The 15,664-nt window shown below is 64.3% G+C and overlaps 3 protein-coding genes across 4 annotated transcripts; 1 reads left to right on the top strand and 2 right to left on the bottom strand.

The window, feature by feature from the left end:
• The first annotated feature begins 998 nt into the window (after positions 1-998).
• Positions 999-2,979, top strand: LOC147526735 (uncharacterized). Its single transcript, XM_086627513.1, has 5 exons — positions 999-1,035; positions 1,567-1,920; positions 2,207-2,230; positions 2,334-2,426; positions 2,813-2,979. Exons 1-5 carry the CDS (start codon positions 999-1,001, stop codon positions 2,977-2,979), a joined length of 675 nt encoding a protein of 224 aa, XP_086483639.1.
• A 656-nt stretch (positions 2,980-3,635) lies between these two features.
• On the bottom strand, positions 3,636-8,504 carry SHD (Src homology 2 domain containing transforming protein D). Its single transcript, XM_086627512.1, is given in 10 exon segments — positions 3,636-3,822; positions 4,006-4,125; positions 4,890-5,028; positions 5,475-5,582; positions 5,585-5,686; positions 5,802-5,905; positions 6,464-6,718; positions 6,720-6,749; positions 6,751-6,906; positions 8,434-8,504. Coding segments are annotated over 10 exon segments (1,272 nt in total).
• YJU2 (YJU2 splicing factor homolog) lies at positions 8,480-14,209 on the bottom strand. 2 transcript variants are annotated; one of them, XM_086627743.1, is made up of 8 exons: positions 14,152-14,209; positions 13,380-13,480; positions 12,915-13,059; positions 12,426-12,560; positions 11,886-12,067; positions 11,227-11,347; positions 10,129-10,294; positions 8,480-8,989 (listed from the first exon to the last, which is right to left on the bottom strand). In XM_086627743.1, exons 1-8 carry the CDS (start codon positions 14,173-14,175, stop codon positions 8,904-8,906), a joined length of 960 nt encoding a protein of 319 aa, XP_086483869.1. In that variant the 5' UTR covers positions 14,176-14,209; the 3' UTR covers positions 8,480-8,903. The 2 variants fall into 2 exon arrangements, with proteins under 2 accessions (XP_086483869.1, XP_086483870.1); XM_086627744.1 differs by having other exon boundaries at positions 10,147-10,294.
• Between the last annotated feature and the right edge of the window lie 1,455 nt (positions 14,210-15,664).

The raw sequence follows: 15,664 nt of genomic DNA, 5'->3' as shown, positions 1-15,664 counted from the left end.
AACAAAGGGGGAGCGGCGCCCCCCGCCCCGCCCGGCCCCGCCCCCCCCGCCGCGGGGTACGACGGGAAGCGTAGTCCGCCCGCCGGGGGCGTGGCCGGGGCGGTGCCCCGCGGCATGCTGGGAGTTGTAGTCCGGACTGCACCCTCCCACACACCCCCCCCCCCCCGGACCGGACCCGCCGCCCCCGTGAACGGGGGGGCCTGACCCCCCCCGAACATGGGCTCCCCCCGGCGAGGGGGCCCCGACACCCCCCAAGCCGGCACCCCCCGGCCAAGGGGGCCACGAACGCCCGGGTCTGGGGACCCCCACCCCACGGCAGGGGCACCTCTGGGGGGACGGGGCACAAGGGTGCTGGGGTGGGGGCAGAGCGGGGGCACTGCCATGCTGGGGGGTAGGTGTCTCCCAGTATGAGATCCTCACCCTCCCAGTGAAGCCATGCTGGGCCCCCCCAGCCCCCCCTGGGGTCAGGATGTGTCCTCTCCTAGGGGGGTCCTACGGGGCTCCCCAAGTGGCATGTCCCATACGTGGGGCCAGGCTGGAGTACGTGGGCCAAGGCGGTGCCATCCCCTGCCCATTCTCTGGACAGCGTCCCCCATCCCGGTCCCCGTTCCCATCCCCGTCCCCATCCCAGTCCCCGTCCCCCATCCCCATCCCCGACCCCCGTCCCTATCCCCATCCCCCATCCTGGTCCCCATCCCCATCCCCATCCCCATCCCCATCCCCGTCCCCCATCCCAGTCCCTGTCCCCATCCCCATCCCCATCCCTGTCCCCCATCCCAGTCCCCGTCCCCCATACCCATCCCCCATCCCGGTCCCCGTCCCCATCCCCATCCCCATCCCCGTGCCCCCACCCTGGGCTGTGCCGCACGGTGGCAGGAAGCCGTGGCGTCACGGCGGGTGACAAGAGGCCCAGACGCTGCGGTGACAGCGGCACTTCGGGGACACAGACAGCTGGGGACAGGGACCCCTCGGAGCAGGGTGGCTGGGCTGGTGCTGGGATGTGGGGGCTTGGGGTCCTCATCCCCCTCCTTGGCGGTGAGTGAGGGGACAGGGCTGGCTGGGGGGGGCGGTGCCCGGGATCCTGTGGCTGGGCTGGGGGGGTGGGGACAGGCTGTTTGGGGGGCACTGTGGGGGGTGATGGGGCTCATGGTGACCCCTGCGTGATGGCCGGGGCGGGGGGGCTGCGGGGGACATCGGTCCTGAGGGGACACCGGAGGGGTTGGGGTCACAGAGCAAGGGACAGACATGGGGACAGGATGGGTCGGGTGCGTGGACAGAGGTGGGTGATGTGGCAGTGGGAGGGGATGGGATGGAGGCAGTGGGGATGGGTGGGGGGACGGGATAGAGGCAGTGGGGATGGGGGGGGGGACACGGGGAGGGGACAGGATGGGGCCCCATAGCGTGTGTGGGGACAGGATGGGGACAGTGGTGTGGGGACAGGATGGGGACAGTGAGTGATGTACAGAGCGGCGTGTGGCCAGAGGCAGCGGCGAGGGGGGACATGCAGGGACCACCGGGGTGGTGGCAGGTGACAGCCCCCTGTGCCCCCGCCGCTGTTCCCGGCAGTGGGTGCCCTGCAGGTGAGCCAGGACCCGGGCAAGGTGTGGGTGCCAGCGGGCAGGGGGGTGACCCTGGAGTGTCGGGTGCTGGTGGCTGAACCCTGGGACCTGCTGCGGCTCGAGTGGGTGAAGGATGCGGGGCAGGGGGTGCTGTGTGCCACCCGCCTGCGCCCCACCGCCCCCGCCCCTCCGGCCTTCTGTGTCCCTCGCCTCCGCCTGGCCTGGCACCCTCCCCGGGCCACCCTCAGCCTCCAGCAGGTGCGGGGTGACGATGCCGGGCTCTACATCTGCCGGGTCACCCTCGAGATCCCCCACCATGGCACGGCCACTGGCAATGGCACCCTGCTCAGCGTCAGCACAGGTACCGGGGTGTTCCCCGCTCTGCCCCTTCTCCCCGGGAGGCCTTAGTGGGGTCCCTGCGACATGGCGTCATGGTGGGGGTCGGTGGCATCGTTGGGAGGTGGCATCATTGTGGGGGGATGATAGGGTCTGTGGAGGGAGATGCCTGCTGGGTTTGGGGTGGCCACGGTGCGGGAGGGATTGGGATGGGGACGGGGACGGGACAGGGACAGGGATGAGGATGGTGATGGGGATGGGGACGGGGATGGGGACAGGGACATCCCTGACTGCTGTCTCCTCACTGGCAGCAGCTGATGGAGAACATCCGGCAGGTAAGTGTGTCCCTGCTGTCTCTGCTGTCCCCTCCAGCCTGGCATCCATGTGCCTGGGTGCCAGCAGTGCCAAGGGGGTAACCCCAACTGGGTGTCCTTACAGGGCTGGTGTGGGGGCTGGCGGGGGCCCTGGGGGGCATGGCTCTCCTCCTGGGACTGGCCCTCCTTGGCTACCGACGCTGGCGCAGGAGCTCAGGTAACCCTGTCCCCAAATACCCCATCCCCAAGTACCCCTGTGCCCATCTTACCCCATGCCCAAATACTCACAAGCCCCTTTTACCCCCCGACACCCCACACCAACCTACTCTCATACCCTGCCCTGGGCTCAAATACCCCTGTGCCCACCTCATCCACATACCCCTATGCCCAAATACCCCCGTGCCCACCTGCACCATGTACCCTGTGCCCACCTGCCCCGCATACCCCTGTGCCCAAATACCCCTGTGCCCACCTGTTCCATGTACCCCCCTGCCCAGATACCCCCATACCCACCTGCCCTGCATACCCCTGTGCCCGTACCCCATATCTTGGGGGTACAGGGCCAGCTATGCCTCCCTCCTCCAACACCCACTGCCCCCCCAGACACGGTCATCTACGTGAACATGCTGCCCGCCTTGACTCGGGCCTCCAAGAAGCTGTCGCCAGCCCCCCCGATGATGGAGAACAAGTACCAGGAGGGCTGCAGCAGGCACAAGACTGTCCTGGCACCCCCCAGCTTTGAGAGGAGCCGTACCCCAATGTGCCGCTAATGCCTGGCTATGGGGGGTGCCCCCTTGATGCGCCCCCGCACTCAAGGCGCGAAGGAGCATCGAAGGGGCACCTCCCCCCCATTTCTGCCATTCTGCAGGAAAAACCCTCAAAAAGCTGTTTTGCAACCCTGTGGTTTTCTGTCTGGCAACCACAGCACCCACCTCACGGCATCCGGTGGCCCCCCCCGGCATACCCAGGCCGGCACACTGAGTGTGGGCAGCTCACGCCCCAGTGCGCCAAGGCGGGGGGTCTGGTGCCCAGCTGGGGCCCAGCACCATCATCTTCCTCCCTGCCACTTGTGTGCGGTCAACCCCAAGCAGTGCCACTCCCAGGCTTTGTCCTCAAGGCCACATCCTGCGGTGGGTGGGTAACATGTGGACCCCCCCACCACCTCAACCGGACCCGTGGGCTCCTGGTGGGTGGTGGGAGTGGGCACAAGGGCAGGAGCCCATGTGGTGGAACCAGGATGGGAGCGGTGGCAGTGCCACCACGCCTTGTTCCAGAGGCACCATAGAGTTCAGTCCCCCAAGAGAGACCAGAGCGTCGCCATGCCAGTGCCACAGAGCACACGGCGGGGGTTGCACATCGGCTTTTAATGGGGAGTGGGACCGGGGGGTGACACACACAGCTGGGGGGGTCCCCGGCAGCGCTGGGCTCACAGGGGCTGCACGGCCACGGGATAGAGCAGGGAGAGATGGCGGGCACCGCGGACGGGCAACGCCCGCGCCGTGTAGTGCCTCACTGCCTCGGGCACCGAGGGGAAGGCGGCTCCGGCGCGGCCCAGCATGAAATGTTGCTCCCGCGTCCGCGTGAGCTTCACGTGCACGAAGCCATGGCTGCTCCTGTGGGCGGGGAGGGGAAACTGAGGCACGCGGCGCACAGCTTGGCTGCCCTTGCACACAAACACACAAACACACGCCAGCACATGCATGCAAGCGCCACATTCACAGTCCAGCCCCTCTGCCTGGGCACCCCGCTGCAACGCCCCCATGCCCGGGTTGTCCCCAGGGCCATCCCCATCTCACCTGAGCGAGAGTGAGTAGTCGTCGGGGCTGGTCTCGCAGTCCCGCACCAGGAAGCTGCCCTCGCGGCACAGTGCCAGCAATGTCTCGGCGCCCGCCCGCCCAATGGGGCCGTGGTACCACCTGCGTGGCAGCGTGCATCACCTCGGCATGCATCACCCCAGCGCATGGCACCCCGGTGCGTGGCACCCCGCCACACAGCCCCAGGAGCTATCTGCACCGTGAGGCAACCTCCGTGCCATGGGGCACCATCCCCACCGCTTGGACCCATCAGCAATGTGGGGCACCCTCTGCGGCATGGGGACCCATCCACCCCACAGCGAACTACATCATGGAGACTACAGCATGGGGCACCCATCCACACCAAAGGGACCATCCATACCATGAGGACTCTCTATGCCATGGAGATCCATCCATGCCATGGTCACCTTCCACCCCATGAGGACCTTCTATGCCATGGGGCACCCATCCTTGCCATTAGGCACCCTCCACTCCATGGAAACCCGTCCATGCCATGGACACTCAACCACCTCAAAGAGACCAACCACACCATAGGGCACCCTCCATGCCAAAGGGACCTATCCATGCCATGGGGCACCCTCTACATCATGAGGACCCATCCATGCCATGGGAATCCTCAACCCCATGAGGACCTTCTATGCCATGGGGACCTGTCCATGCTATTGGGCACCCTCTGCCTCATGGGAACTCATTCATGCCATGGGGCACCCAACCATGTCAAAGGGACCAACCATGCCATAGGGCACTCTCCACACCATGGGGACCTATCTATGGGGGACCCACCACCCCAGAGGGCTGCCTCCATCCACAGTGTGTGACCAGGACGTTGATGCCACCCTGTGGAGGAGGGACCCCCCCCAACTCACGCCTGCTTCTCCAGGGGCAGCGAGGTGTCCACGTGCCTGGGGCTGGGGGGGCAGCTTGGTCTGGTGCCTGCGGGGGGCCGGGGGGGCCGCGGCAGCTGCCGGGACAGGCTGGGGGAGCGCTCGGGGCTCTCAAACTGCACTGTGGGGACAGAGAGGGGGGTGTCACCACACCGCAGGGTCCCAGCACCCCAACCTGCTGCTGGGGGGACACCTCTCAGTGCTGGAGCACAAAGGAATGTCCCACACATCCCCATTATGGCTCTGCCTTGTTGTGGTGTCCCATTGTCCCCCTTCTCCAGGGTGGGACCCACGGGTGCTGGGGCACCCCAGCAGTGGGATCCATGGGTGCCGGGGGATGCTGAAGCATCCTAGGGTGGTACCCATGGGTGCTGGAGGATGCTGGAGCACCCCAGAGTGGGACACATGGGTGCTGGGGGATGCTGGAGCACCCCAGAGTGGGACCCATGGGTGCTGGGGTATGCTGGGGCTGGGGGGTGTAGGGGGAAGGCATGGTACCCATGGGTGCTGAGGGTCATGGGTCAGCAGGACCCCAGAGTGGTACCCAGCACCCTGGGACACCGTCACCTGCGAACGCCCGTGAGATGTGATCCTTCTTCCACTCCCAGGGCTGGTCATACTCGTCGGCTGGGCGCTCGTCGTCGCGGGGCAGGCGGCTGTCCCGGGTCGGGGGTACCCCGGGCCCTCTCCCGCCGTCTCCCACTCCTCATAAGGGGTGTCGTAGAGTTGGGGTCCCTGCCGCGGCCTCGCCCGCCGGCCCTCGCCCTGCCGCGGGCACCCTGGGGACAGGGGGGGCTGGGAGACACGGCGGGGCCAGGACAGGTGGGAGGCGCCGCAGCCGTGGGACCCCCGCGGGGCTGGGTGCTGGGGGGGGATGCCCGGGGTGTCACCCACCTGTGGCCTCGCCGGGCTTCTCGCAGCCGCCCTCGGGCGCTGGGTCCTGCTCCCCCTCGAAGGGCTCCGAGTACTCGCTCTCGCCGAGGCCCTGTGGGTGGGTGCTCTGGGTGGGACGGGACCCCCGCTGCCCCCCCAGGCCCCCAGTCCCTGGTTTCCCCCCCCCGGGACCCTGCAGGCTCCCCCAGGTCCCCACCGTGGGTGTCCCCAGTCCTTTCCCTGCTCCCCTCTCTCCGGTCCCTTTGTCCCCCACCCCTCTGTGCCCTTCCCCCTCTCCCAGTGACCCTGCCACCCCCAACCCCCCCCCCCCCCGGCACCCAGGTTCTCCCCCGGGTGCCCCCCAGCACCCTCCGACCCCTCGGCTCTCCCCGCTTCCCCGTCCCCAGTCCCCTGCGGTACCCCCAGTCCTTCTCCCCAGCCCCTCTCAGTCCCCCCTCCCCGTTCCCCGTCTCCCCCCCATCCCCTCTGTGCCCCGGACCTTGATCCCCAGCCCCCCCCCCTCCGCTCACACCTCTCTGGTCCCCCCACCGGTCTCCAGCACCCCCCCCCTGCCCCATTACAGCCCCCCGGCCCCCTCGCCGCCCTCCCCGGTGCCCGCGCTTTTCTCCGCGCTGCCCCCCGGTGCCCCCCGGTGTCCCCCGCTCCTACCTGCTCCAGCCGACGGGAGCCGCCCCCCCGTTCCCGCGCCCCCCACCCGCACCAGCCGGTGCCGGGGGGAGGCAGCGGGGCCGCGGAGGGCAGCAGCGGGGGGAGCCGCGGAGGGGGCCCCGCTCCCGGTCCCAGTCCCGGTGGGGCGGCGCTCACCGCCGCTGTAGTCGGGCTGGGGCGGGCGCGGGGGGGAGCGCCGGGCCCCCCGGCCCAGGTACTCCCGGAGCCACTTGGCCATGGTGGGGCCACCCGGCACCGGGACCGCGGGCGCGCCGGGACCCCCCCCGCCACCGCCGCCGGGAGCCGCTTTGTGTCGCCGCCGAGCGCGGCGCGGACCGGAGCCCCCGGCCCCCCCCCGCCCCGCGCCCGCCTCGCCGCGGAGTGGGGGGGGGTGGAACGGGCACGGGGGGGCGAGACCCGCGAGGGAGGTGGCGGGAGCGGGGGGAGCACCGGGACCCTGCGGGGGATAACGGGAGGGGGGACACGCACCAGGACCCCCGCGGGGGAGCACCGGGAGGGGAAGGCTACGGGCCCCCCACCCAACGGTGACGGGGGTCGCCGAGCCCCCCAAGTGACATCGGGACCCCGCCCCGTGTGACACTGGGGCAATGGGGGGCACCGGGACCCCCGGACACCGGCGGGCGGCACATCGGGTACAGGGACCCGCCCCCCCGACCCCTCTGGGCTCCCGGGGCTGCCCCTGGGGGGGTCAGGGCACAGGAAAAGGGCTGGGGGGGCGGTCACCGAGCCCAGTGGCTTCGGGGGTCTGGGGGCAACATGGAAACATCTCCCCCGCCCCCCCCCCCCCCTCCCGCTGCAGGGCCACCCGCATTCCCCAGGAAGCTCATCGTGGGGGGGGTCTTACCCCCTCCTCTGCCACGGGGTTTGGGGGGAGCCTTAGGGACCACACTGAGGGGGCAGGAGGGTCGGGGACCCCCCAGCCACGCTCCTTGTATTGTCTCTTCCCAGAACAAAGGTCCCTCCTGGGATCCCAGCCTGGTGCCGGGGCAGGGGGGGTACAGGGAGCTGGGGAGGGGACACGCAGGACCAGGACACGGTGGGGGGGCACACAGTGGGCCAAGGGCACCCCCCGCTTTGCCACCCCCCGCTTAAGCCCCATCCAACACAAACCCCAGGGCTGAGCCCAATATCCAGCATTAATATTTGAAGAGGCTAATTACAACGCATGTGCGAGGAATGCTAATTGGGACAGGGCGAGGGGGGGGGGGGCTGCCTTTTCTCCCCTGCTCTCAGCAATGCCCCCCCCGTCCCCCCTCGAGCCCCTGGCCCTCAGCCCACACCAACCAGCCATTTGTGAGCAGGTTAATTAGAGAGAAGCTGCTCCTCAATTAGAGGTGGGTGCCTTGATAAGGAGGAAGTTAAGAGTGAGAAGCGCCCCAGACCAAGCCCTGGTTGGGGCAGATGGGCACCCACTGCTGGGGTGGGGTCCCTGGGGCTGCCCCTGGCAGACCCATGCAGTCAGGACCCACCGCCCGTCTCCAAATCACTGCTCTGGAAGATGAAGAGGCAACTGGCTCTGACACATCCAATTTATTACCGGGTCGTGGCTGCTGGCGAGCCGAGGAAACCCTATTGCTCTCTGAATGGCAGGGAGGGGTTTGTCACCAAGCTGCTGGGGACGGCGGGGGCACGGGAGGACCTGGGCAGGGGAAGGAGAGGCCAGGAGAGCCCCGTCCCCACGGTGTGGGGCTAGATGAGCCCCCCGGGTCCGTGCTGCAGCCCATGGCACCTCCTCAGCAGCAAAACAACAAGGGATTCAGGCTCATCCCACAAAGGGGGGATCTGAGCCCCACAGAGGGGTCAAGAGATGCCCAGGGCCAGAGAAGTGGTGGTGGTGGTGGTTCCTCTTGCAGCAAAAGAGGGGTGCAGTGCTCCTGCCTCCCCCCTGCAGGGATGTACGGCAGGAGGGAAGGAAGGTCTCGAGGTCCCTCTATTGCCGTGGGAGGGTCAGGGAGTCACGCACCCGGGCCCAGGCATGACGGTGTAGGGTGAGGGCAGTGGGCAACACCAGAACGGAGGAACAGTCTCGGCCATTGCCAGCACTTCCGAACACGTTATGGGTACAAGGCTGGGACACACCGTGCTCTGGGGCTGGTTGGAAGCTGGGTTTGGGCACAGCCAGCGTGGGACGGTGTCAGGGCTTCCTGCCGGCTGCAACACAGCAGCGATACCCTCCTGCGAGGAAGCCGTCTTCTCGACCAGCTCATCCGGGCTCAGTCTGTTGGTGGTGGGAGCCTCCGTGCTGGAGGATGGCTGTGCACCCCGGGCTGGGCAGGTGAAGACGCTGGGACTCCAGATGGTCTGGAAACCCCACTGGGCCCAACGGCTGCGATGCCAGCTCTGCGCGGGGCTCCGGAGAGCAGCTGCTGTCAGCTGGGAGAGGAAGGGGGGGGACAACCCGTGATCCCTGCTCTGGGCTGGCTCGGTCGCTCATCAGTCACTTGTGCTGTCCTCGCTGTCCGAATACGCCCCCAACAAGCCGAGAGAGGACGTGGTGCCCGTTGCTGTGGGAAACGAGCCTGGAAGCAGAGGAAGAGAGCAGACACCATCAGGTAGGGCCCTCCCCACTACCACCAAAGCCCGCCGGCTCGGCACAACCAGCCGCGCGGAAACCGCAAGCCTGCCTCGCCGCTCCGGCGGCTCGCAGCTGGAGACAAGGCAGCCAGAGCTCGAGTCCGAGCGGTGCCTTGCTCCCCCCAGGCTGAACCTCGATGAGGACAGCAAGGTTAAATTGGGTGGATAAGGGGACCCCGCACCCCCCTCGGCTGGAGCCTCCTCCTTCCGCCTTGCAGGAACAGGAGGAAGCAACAAGGTTGGGCCAAGGTTTGTAAAAACCCCTTCTAGCTCTGCAAACCCCTGGCAGGGGAGATTTCAGCCACTGGAAAGGAAGAGAGGAGCCAGCTCTCAGCTTTGACCACACCAGCCGCAAGTGTGAGGCAGCGTCATGGGCAGAGAGCCTCGTGCCAGCTCAGAGCCCAGTCCTTGAGAGATGGGCAGCTCCTCCAGCATCGTGTGGCTGAACGGGCCCTGCCAGCAGCCAGGAGCAGGTGGCTGCGGAAAGCGTATCAAAAATGGGGCAATGATAGGAGCTGTCCGTCCCCAGGGGTCTCCTGAGGGCAGAGGGACTTGTTAAGCCAAAGGCTTAGGATCAATCAGCCTGGAATCAATCAATCCATCAACTCCTCCTCCAAATCCTCTGGCTTCATGGGGTAGTGAAGGATGAGGTGCTGGAAAGCCTTTCTGCTTGTTTTCCCCCACTTCTTTAAAGCTTCCAAATCCCAACAGTTTGGCAGGTTTCACAATAGGGCCCCAAACCAAAGCAATTCTCTTGCTTTCCCATTCCTATCTCGCCGTTGTGATGGTTCCCAGCATCGTATCTGCGCACTGAGACGCTGTTTCGAAGCTTCTGGCCCTGACGATCTGTCTCCAAGGCCTTGGCTTACTGCCAAGGGCCAGGAAAGGAACCTCTCTTCTATTAGGACAACTCCTGGAAACAAGGACAACCCCTTGTTCTTACACCATCATGGTCCCATCTGTCCCTCAACAAGGACTGAGGAGCGTCCAGGCTCTGAAGACAGAGCTAAATGTCACTTGGGTGCTGCCAGACCCCTCCCTGAAGGCCCAGCTCAGGCCACCCCATCCCCACACGGGCAGTTACCGGTGTTGGCCATGGTGCCTTGGTTCTCTGTCCCGTTAGCCAGGGCAGGACCCGGCTTCTGCTTCTTCACTGTCACCAGCCCGGCCAGCTGCGACTTGGTGTTCAGTTTACCCACGCTTCGCTCCCAGCTCTCAGTCTTCAGCTTCTTACTCTGGGGCTGAGGGTCCTGCAGAGTGGAGCAGGGGTGTCAGCATGCTCTGGCCTTGGAGGGGAGGCAGAGGGATGCGGGAGAAGGCGGAGTGGTAAAACAGCAGCACAAAGCACAAGAGACATGAGGACAGCTGCTCTGAGCAGCCAAGGCGGGTATTCTTCCCCTGCCGCGACTGGCACAAGCTAAACAACAGGGATACGGATCTAAATGGCTGCAGAACAGCCCTTGGAGACAAACATCCTGCTGCCTTGTGACAGTGAAATTCAGTGTGGCGTGGCCGCGGGCTGGCCCTGGGACGCCGAGGAGCCAGCTGCGTGCCACAGGGCTGCACAACCTCTGCCAGGCAGGGCCGCGTGCCTGCAGGTGGTCCGGCCACGGAATCCAACTCCCCCAGGCATGAGGATTAGTGCCGGGCCAGGGAACATCGCTCAGATTAACCCCAGCCCGGCTTAGAGACACGGCAGCTTGATTCATCCAACTGGCCAGAGGTCTCTGCAGACACGGATCGACATCGGAGCGCAGCAGCGCAGGGGCCTATCCGCGGGGATAATCCCTCCCTTGCAAGCCGGGCACTGAAAGCTCTTTTGTTCTGCGTGTCTCCAGCAAGGACAAAACAGAACCAAAGGAGGTTTCATCGCTGCAATTTTCAGAGCGATGAAATCGTGGCTGAAGTACAACCCAGCCACCGGCGAGCCCGTCTTTTTCGAGCTGAAAGGGAAGCCACGTCCGGAGCGAGGACGGGGGCAGCTCCCTCCCAGCCTTTGTCAGCAGCCACGGTCTAAAAATCACCAACTGATCCCTGTCTCCTTTCAGCCCAGTGCACAGGGACACAGCCTTGCTGAGCTGCTCATGCGTGACAGGCTCCATCAGCGCAGGGGCAGAAGAGAAAATTCAGGACAGCAGATTTGGTCTGGTTTGGTGGAAGAGCCTCTTGCCCCCTCACTCACCTCCTGCAGGATGTCTGTAGGTTTAATTTTTGCCACAGGCTCTGTGCGTGATTTTGCAGGCTCTTCATCGGAGTCGGAGTCCACCAGCAGCCGCCGGCTCTGGGCCTGCTCCAGCATAGCTCTGCAAGGAGAGAGGTGGCACACGGAGGGTTAGAGCTGGCTCTGTTCCAGCGCTGTGCCGAGCAGCGCCGGCCGTGCACCGTGCCCGCGCCGTTTGCTGTAAGGGGAGCTGGAACCCAGCAGCAGTGCAATGGGATCCACCTTCTCAGGTGCTTTTTAAGAAGTCACGTTCAAGCAGTGCCTGAAGTTTGATAGCACCGAGATCTCCAGCCTCAGCCAGGCGCAGAAACTCTCTTTCCGTGCGAAGACACTTCTCAGGGGCAGTCGGGCCCCTGCAGCAGCCTGGATCTCCCCACCAGATGACCCAGTGATACTAGAACACTCAACCTCCACTTCCCTGAACACTTTGCCATGACAGACTGTCCCCAATCTCCTCACAGCCCGCTCAGGACTACATCCCACCCGCACAACTCCTGGGAACTCAGGCCCCTCAGGCAGGGCCCTGTCTTAAGCGCTCTCGGGGTGCTGAGGAAAGGATGAGACGCAGCCCTGCCTGGCCGGGGCCAGCGTGGTGGATTTCACTCTTCCAGCCCACTCACTTCATCTCTTGCTCATCCTCCTCTTGCTCCTTGCGCTTCTGCTCCTCCTCAAACTCCTTGTACTGTTTCAGCATGGCCTCAAAGTCCACGTTTGCCTGGCGCTGGTTGAGCTCCTTCAGCTCCTGCAGGTTCTCCAGAACCTCCATCTCCAGCTTGGAGTCCTTGGTTCGGTTCTCCAGCACCTGGGTGACCAGAGATAAGTCAGGCTTACGTGAGACAGCAGAGCCTGCCAGCAATCTCCAGCACTGCCTCCCCATCCAGTACGGGGCAGGAAGCACTAAGAGGATCAGCACCATCCTCATTTTTGGGTCTTAACAGAACAGGAAAAACTGGGGCAAGATGCAGCCTGTCACAAATTCCAGCACAGGAGGAACCCTCCTGAGGGGAGGGAGAGTTGACTCCTGCCTCTCCAGAGCACAACAACACTTCGGGAGCCTGGAGACCTAAACCAACGGCTACGAAGCCACCTGTTTTGCTGGGGAAAGCCAGTCAGGGCAGGAGAGAAGTTTGCCATCTGTAGAGAAGGTCACGTTCTCATACCTTCATGGGATTGTTGAGCTCTTCGTCTTCCCTCTCCTTCTGCAGTCTTTTCTCCTCTTCCTCCAAGAGCTTCTCAGCTTGGAAGTTGCGAGTGGCCCCATGTTCCATGGTGTAGTCTGTGTTCTCAGGATCTGTCTAAGGAAGAAACAGGACAGCAAAATCATGGGGCACTTCTGCTCCAGCCATCCTGTGGCCACTTCCAGAGCTGCATGCAAACGTTTCCCAATTCCATTCACATCACAGGGCACACAATCACCCACAGCCTTTTGTTCTGCTTCAGCTGATGTGCTGCTGCAGCCCACCCACGGATGGGCGAGACACTTTAGAACTATAATCGGCCATGATAAGGGAAAATACAATAAAAAGCACACGCCCAGACTCGTCTTTGCTGGGACACCCCCTCCCCATGGGGTCGGCACCTGGTCGCATCCACAGACTACACAGCCTCCCCAGAAAGCGAGAGCACAGAAAATACAGAACATATTTCACCTTGAAAGTGATTTCTGCCAGGCAACGCGTGCACTTGATGTAGAAGCGGAAGATGGGAAGTCCCAGGTACACCTCATTCTGAACGGTCTCCTTCCGGGCATTAAACTTCTTCCCCTTATAGATGTATTCACCACACGTCTTGCATCTAGAAAAGGAGAAAGAAAAGTCTGTGACACATCACAAAAAATAGAGACCAAGAAAAGCCCATGTGATTTTCGGGCTGTGCCAGCCCAGGTTCTGAGCAATGGTTATTTTCTCCTTTGGAAATTCAGTACCCACTCTTCAAACAACCCTAAAATCACCCACAGCATCTCTTCCCTCTCCCTCACCCACTTTCTTCTGGTCTGTGTCACCTCTAAAGGCTGCTGATAGCAGCTCTTCTGCAGCATATGGAGGCAAAACAATTACTAAACAAGCTCTTCTCTTCTATGGCTGCTTCCTTCTGCCTGGCACAGCCTCTCTTACCGCATGTTGAAGGGGGCCATGAGCCGCACCACATACTGCCGGTCCTTTGGGAGTTTGAGCTTTGGGATCTTAGCAGGATCGAAGTCCGGAGGGTAGTATTTCTACAGAGACAGAGCAGAGACGTGTGCGTGCTGGGCGCAGAGTCACCCAGAAGAGTGTGAACTGTGGCAGGCAGGCTCCCAGTTGCCATACCAAACTAAGGCATCAGCTTGGCGCAGCAGGAGCCAGCGTGCCCCCACTAACCAGCTGTGGTCTCAAGTGCCAAACACCCCGTCCACTCCCGGCCAGAGCCAGGCATTGGGGGGTGTGTCTGTCTGTCTGTCCTCGGCCCCAGCCCCTCCAACCTCTGCACGACTTTAGGGCCTAAACCTCTTGCCCCTGCCAGCCCCCTCCCAGTACTGCCAGGAGCCCCAGCCTGGGGATCCCCACCCCCAGCACTCCCCTCCCAGCGCTGTCAGGAGCCCCAGCCTGGGGATCCCCACCCCCAGCACCCCCCTCCCAGCGCTGTCAGGAGCCCCAGCCTGGGGATCCCCACCCCCAGCCCCCTCCCAGAGCTGTCAGGAGCCCCAGCCTGGGGACCTCCACCCCCAGAGCCCCCCTCCCAGCCTGAGAGCCCCCTCAGGGATCCCCCCCTCCGCCTCAGCATCCCCCCAACCGGCCGGGACTCCTCAGCACCCCCGGTCTGAGGGCCAACCTCAGCGATCAGGGGACCCTCCCCAGGCCCAGCACGGCCTGGGACCCCCCAGCCGGGGAATATCCCCCCCCAACTCACGTTCAACACCTTCCGCTCCGACATGGCTGCAACCTCCCCTCAGACACCGGCGCCACCCAGCCGCTGCCCCACGCACTTCTCCCCACTTCCGGGAAGCAGCCCCGCCCCTTTCCGCCGCTCATTGGTTCAACGAAGCGCCGCTCAGCGACTGCCGCCTGTTATTGGCTGCCTCTCGCTGCCTGTCAGCGAGCTCCGTCCACTCCCGCCGTGCCACCGGCGCGCCGCGGCCCGGGGAGCGGTTCCGCCGGCTCGGCCCCGGGGCGTCCCGCCTGTGAGGGGCTGCGGGAGCCCGGGGCGGCGAGCTGAGGGGAGCCGGAGCTCGGCTTCCTCAGAGCAAGGCGGGCTGTGGGCCGCAGGCTGGGCCTGCGCTCCGGCCGCAGACGGTCATCGTGCAGGTAACGGGCTAAAAAAAAGGCTTAAAAAAGGCTGTTTTATATGTGAAATATTCCCCCAGCTGCGGGATTTGGCTTTTGTTCTGTGAGGCGTTTTCTGGTCAGTCTTTGAGGTGGGAGAAGATTACATCAAGTTGTCCTTAATGCAGGTATATTAGTGCTTTTGGCGTTGCGGTGAGTGGGAGAGCTTCCTGGTGGGAGCAGATGGGTGAAATGGGGATTTTTCCCCCCAAACACCAGCGCTGATCGTGTCCCTGAAGGAAAAAGAAGGGCGGAGGCTGGCAGCTCCTTAGTTTCTTGCCTCGCCAAGGGCAGGAGCAGGAGCTGGCCTTTCCCTACAGTTGATCTTGTGATGGCTCCTCAGGTGAATCGGGGTGCGTGTGGCACTGAGCTGGGTGATGGGCTCGCTCCTGGCTGTTGGGTGCGTGTATTAATTAATAAACATTTGGTTTATCCTTTCAACTTGTGTCCCTGTGCCGTTGCACTCAGTAAAGGGTGCCTTGACGGGGTGCCCTGGTGAGGGGGTTACCCGTTGTGGGGCTCCCGGAGCGCCCCAGGGCTCCTTGGCCTGTCGGGACAGACTGAGGCCGCAGCCAGGGACCCTCCGGGCCCTCTGGATGTGGGGTGGTGGTGGAGCGGGGCCTGGGTGGGAGGAATGGCCTCTCCTGGGTGGCACCGAGGTGCCGTTTGCCCCCTGGCCCCCTCAGGGCCTCCCCGTGCCCGTTGCTATGGCTGCCAACACCCTCCTTGTGCCCCACTGCTCTCCAACAGCCCCCTGGGACCCCTCTGGTTCCTTCAGACCCCCTCCTCTGTCCTCCTTTGCATTCCAGAACAATCTTTTCCCTCTCTATGCCATCTGGATGTCTCTGAATCCCTCTGTACTCTGCCCAGCTCCTCCTCACAGCGTCCCCAAACCTCCTCGTGTCCCTGTGGCACCCTTCAAGGCCCCTCACAGCCAGCTCCAGGGTCTCCTTATGCCCCAGAGCTCAGTGTGCCCTCAGCCCTGCCTGAGACCCCTCTTCTGGCCTTTGAGCCCCCCAGGACCCCTGCGCTGTGCATGCAGCAGCTGTCTGGAGGTACAAGGCCAAGTTTGGGATGGTGGAACAGGAGACTGCGTTGTG

This window comes from Tauraco erythrolophus, chromosome 28 (genome assembly GCF_009769465.1).
Source record: "Tauraco erythrolophus isolate bTauEry1 chromosome 28, bTauEry1.pri, whole genome shotgun sequence".
Lineage (NCBI taxonomy): Eukaryota > Metazoa > Chordata > Aves > Musophagiformes > Musophagidae > Tauraco > Tauraco erythrolophus.
Note: the sequence above shows the minus strand (reverse complement) of the source record. Positions and strands in the feature narration are given on the sequence as shown.

Coding starts and splice junctions, on each gene's coding strand:
- LOC147526735 (XM_086627513.1), top strand. CDS start 999: ATGTGGGGGCTTGGGGTCCTCATCCCCCTCCTTGGCG. Junction 1,921..2,206: donor CCTGCTCAGCGTCAGCACAG/GTACCGGGGTGT, acceptor CCTCACTGGCAG/CAGCTGATGGAGAACATCCG. Junction 2,231..2,333: donor TGATGGAGAACATCCGGCAG/GTAAGTGTGTCC, acceptor GTGTCCTTACAG/GGCTGGTGTGGGGGCTGGCG.
- YJU2 (XM_086627743.1), bottom strand. CDS start 14,175: ATGTCGGAGCGGAAGGTGTTGAAC. Junction 12,068..12,425: donor AGCTCAACAATCCCATGAAG/GTATGAGAACGT, acceptor CTGGTCACCCAG/GTGCTGGAGAACCGAACCAA. Junction 8,990..10,128: donor AGGCACCATGGCCAACACCG/GTAACTGCCCGT, acceptor CTCTGCTTCCAG/GCTCGTTTCCCACAGCAACG.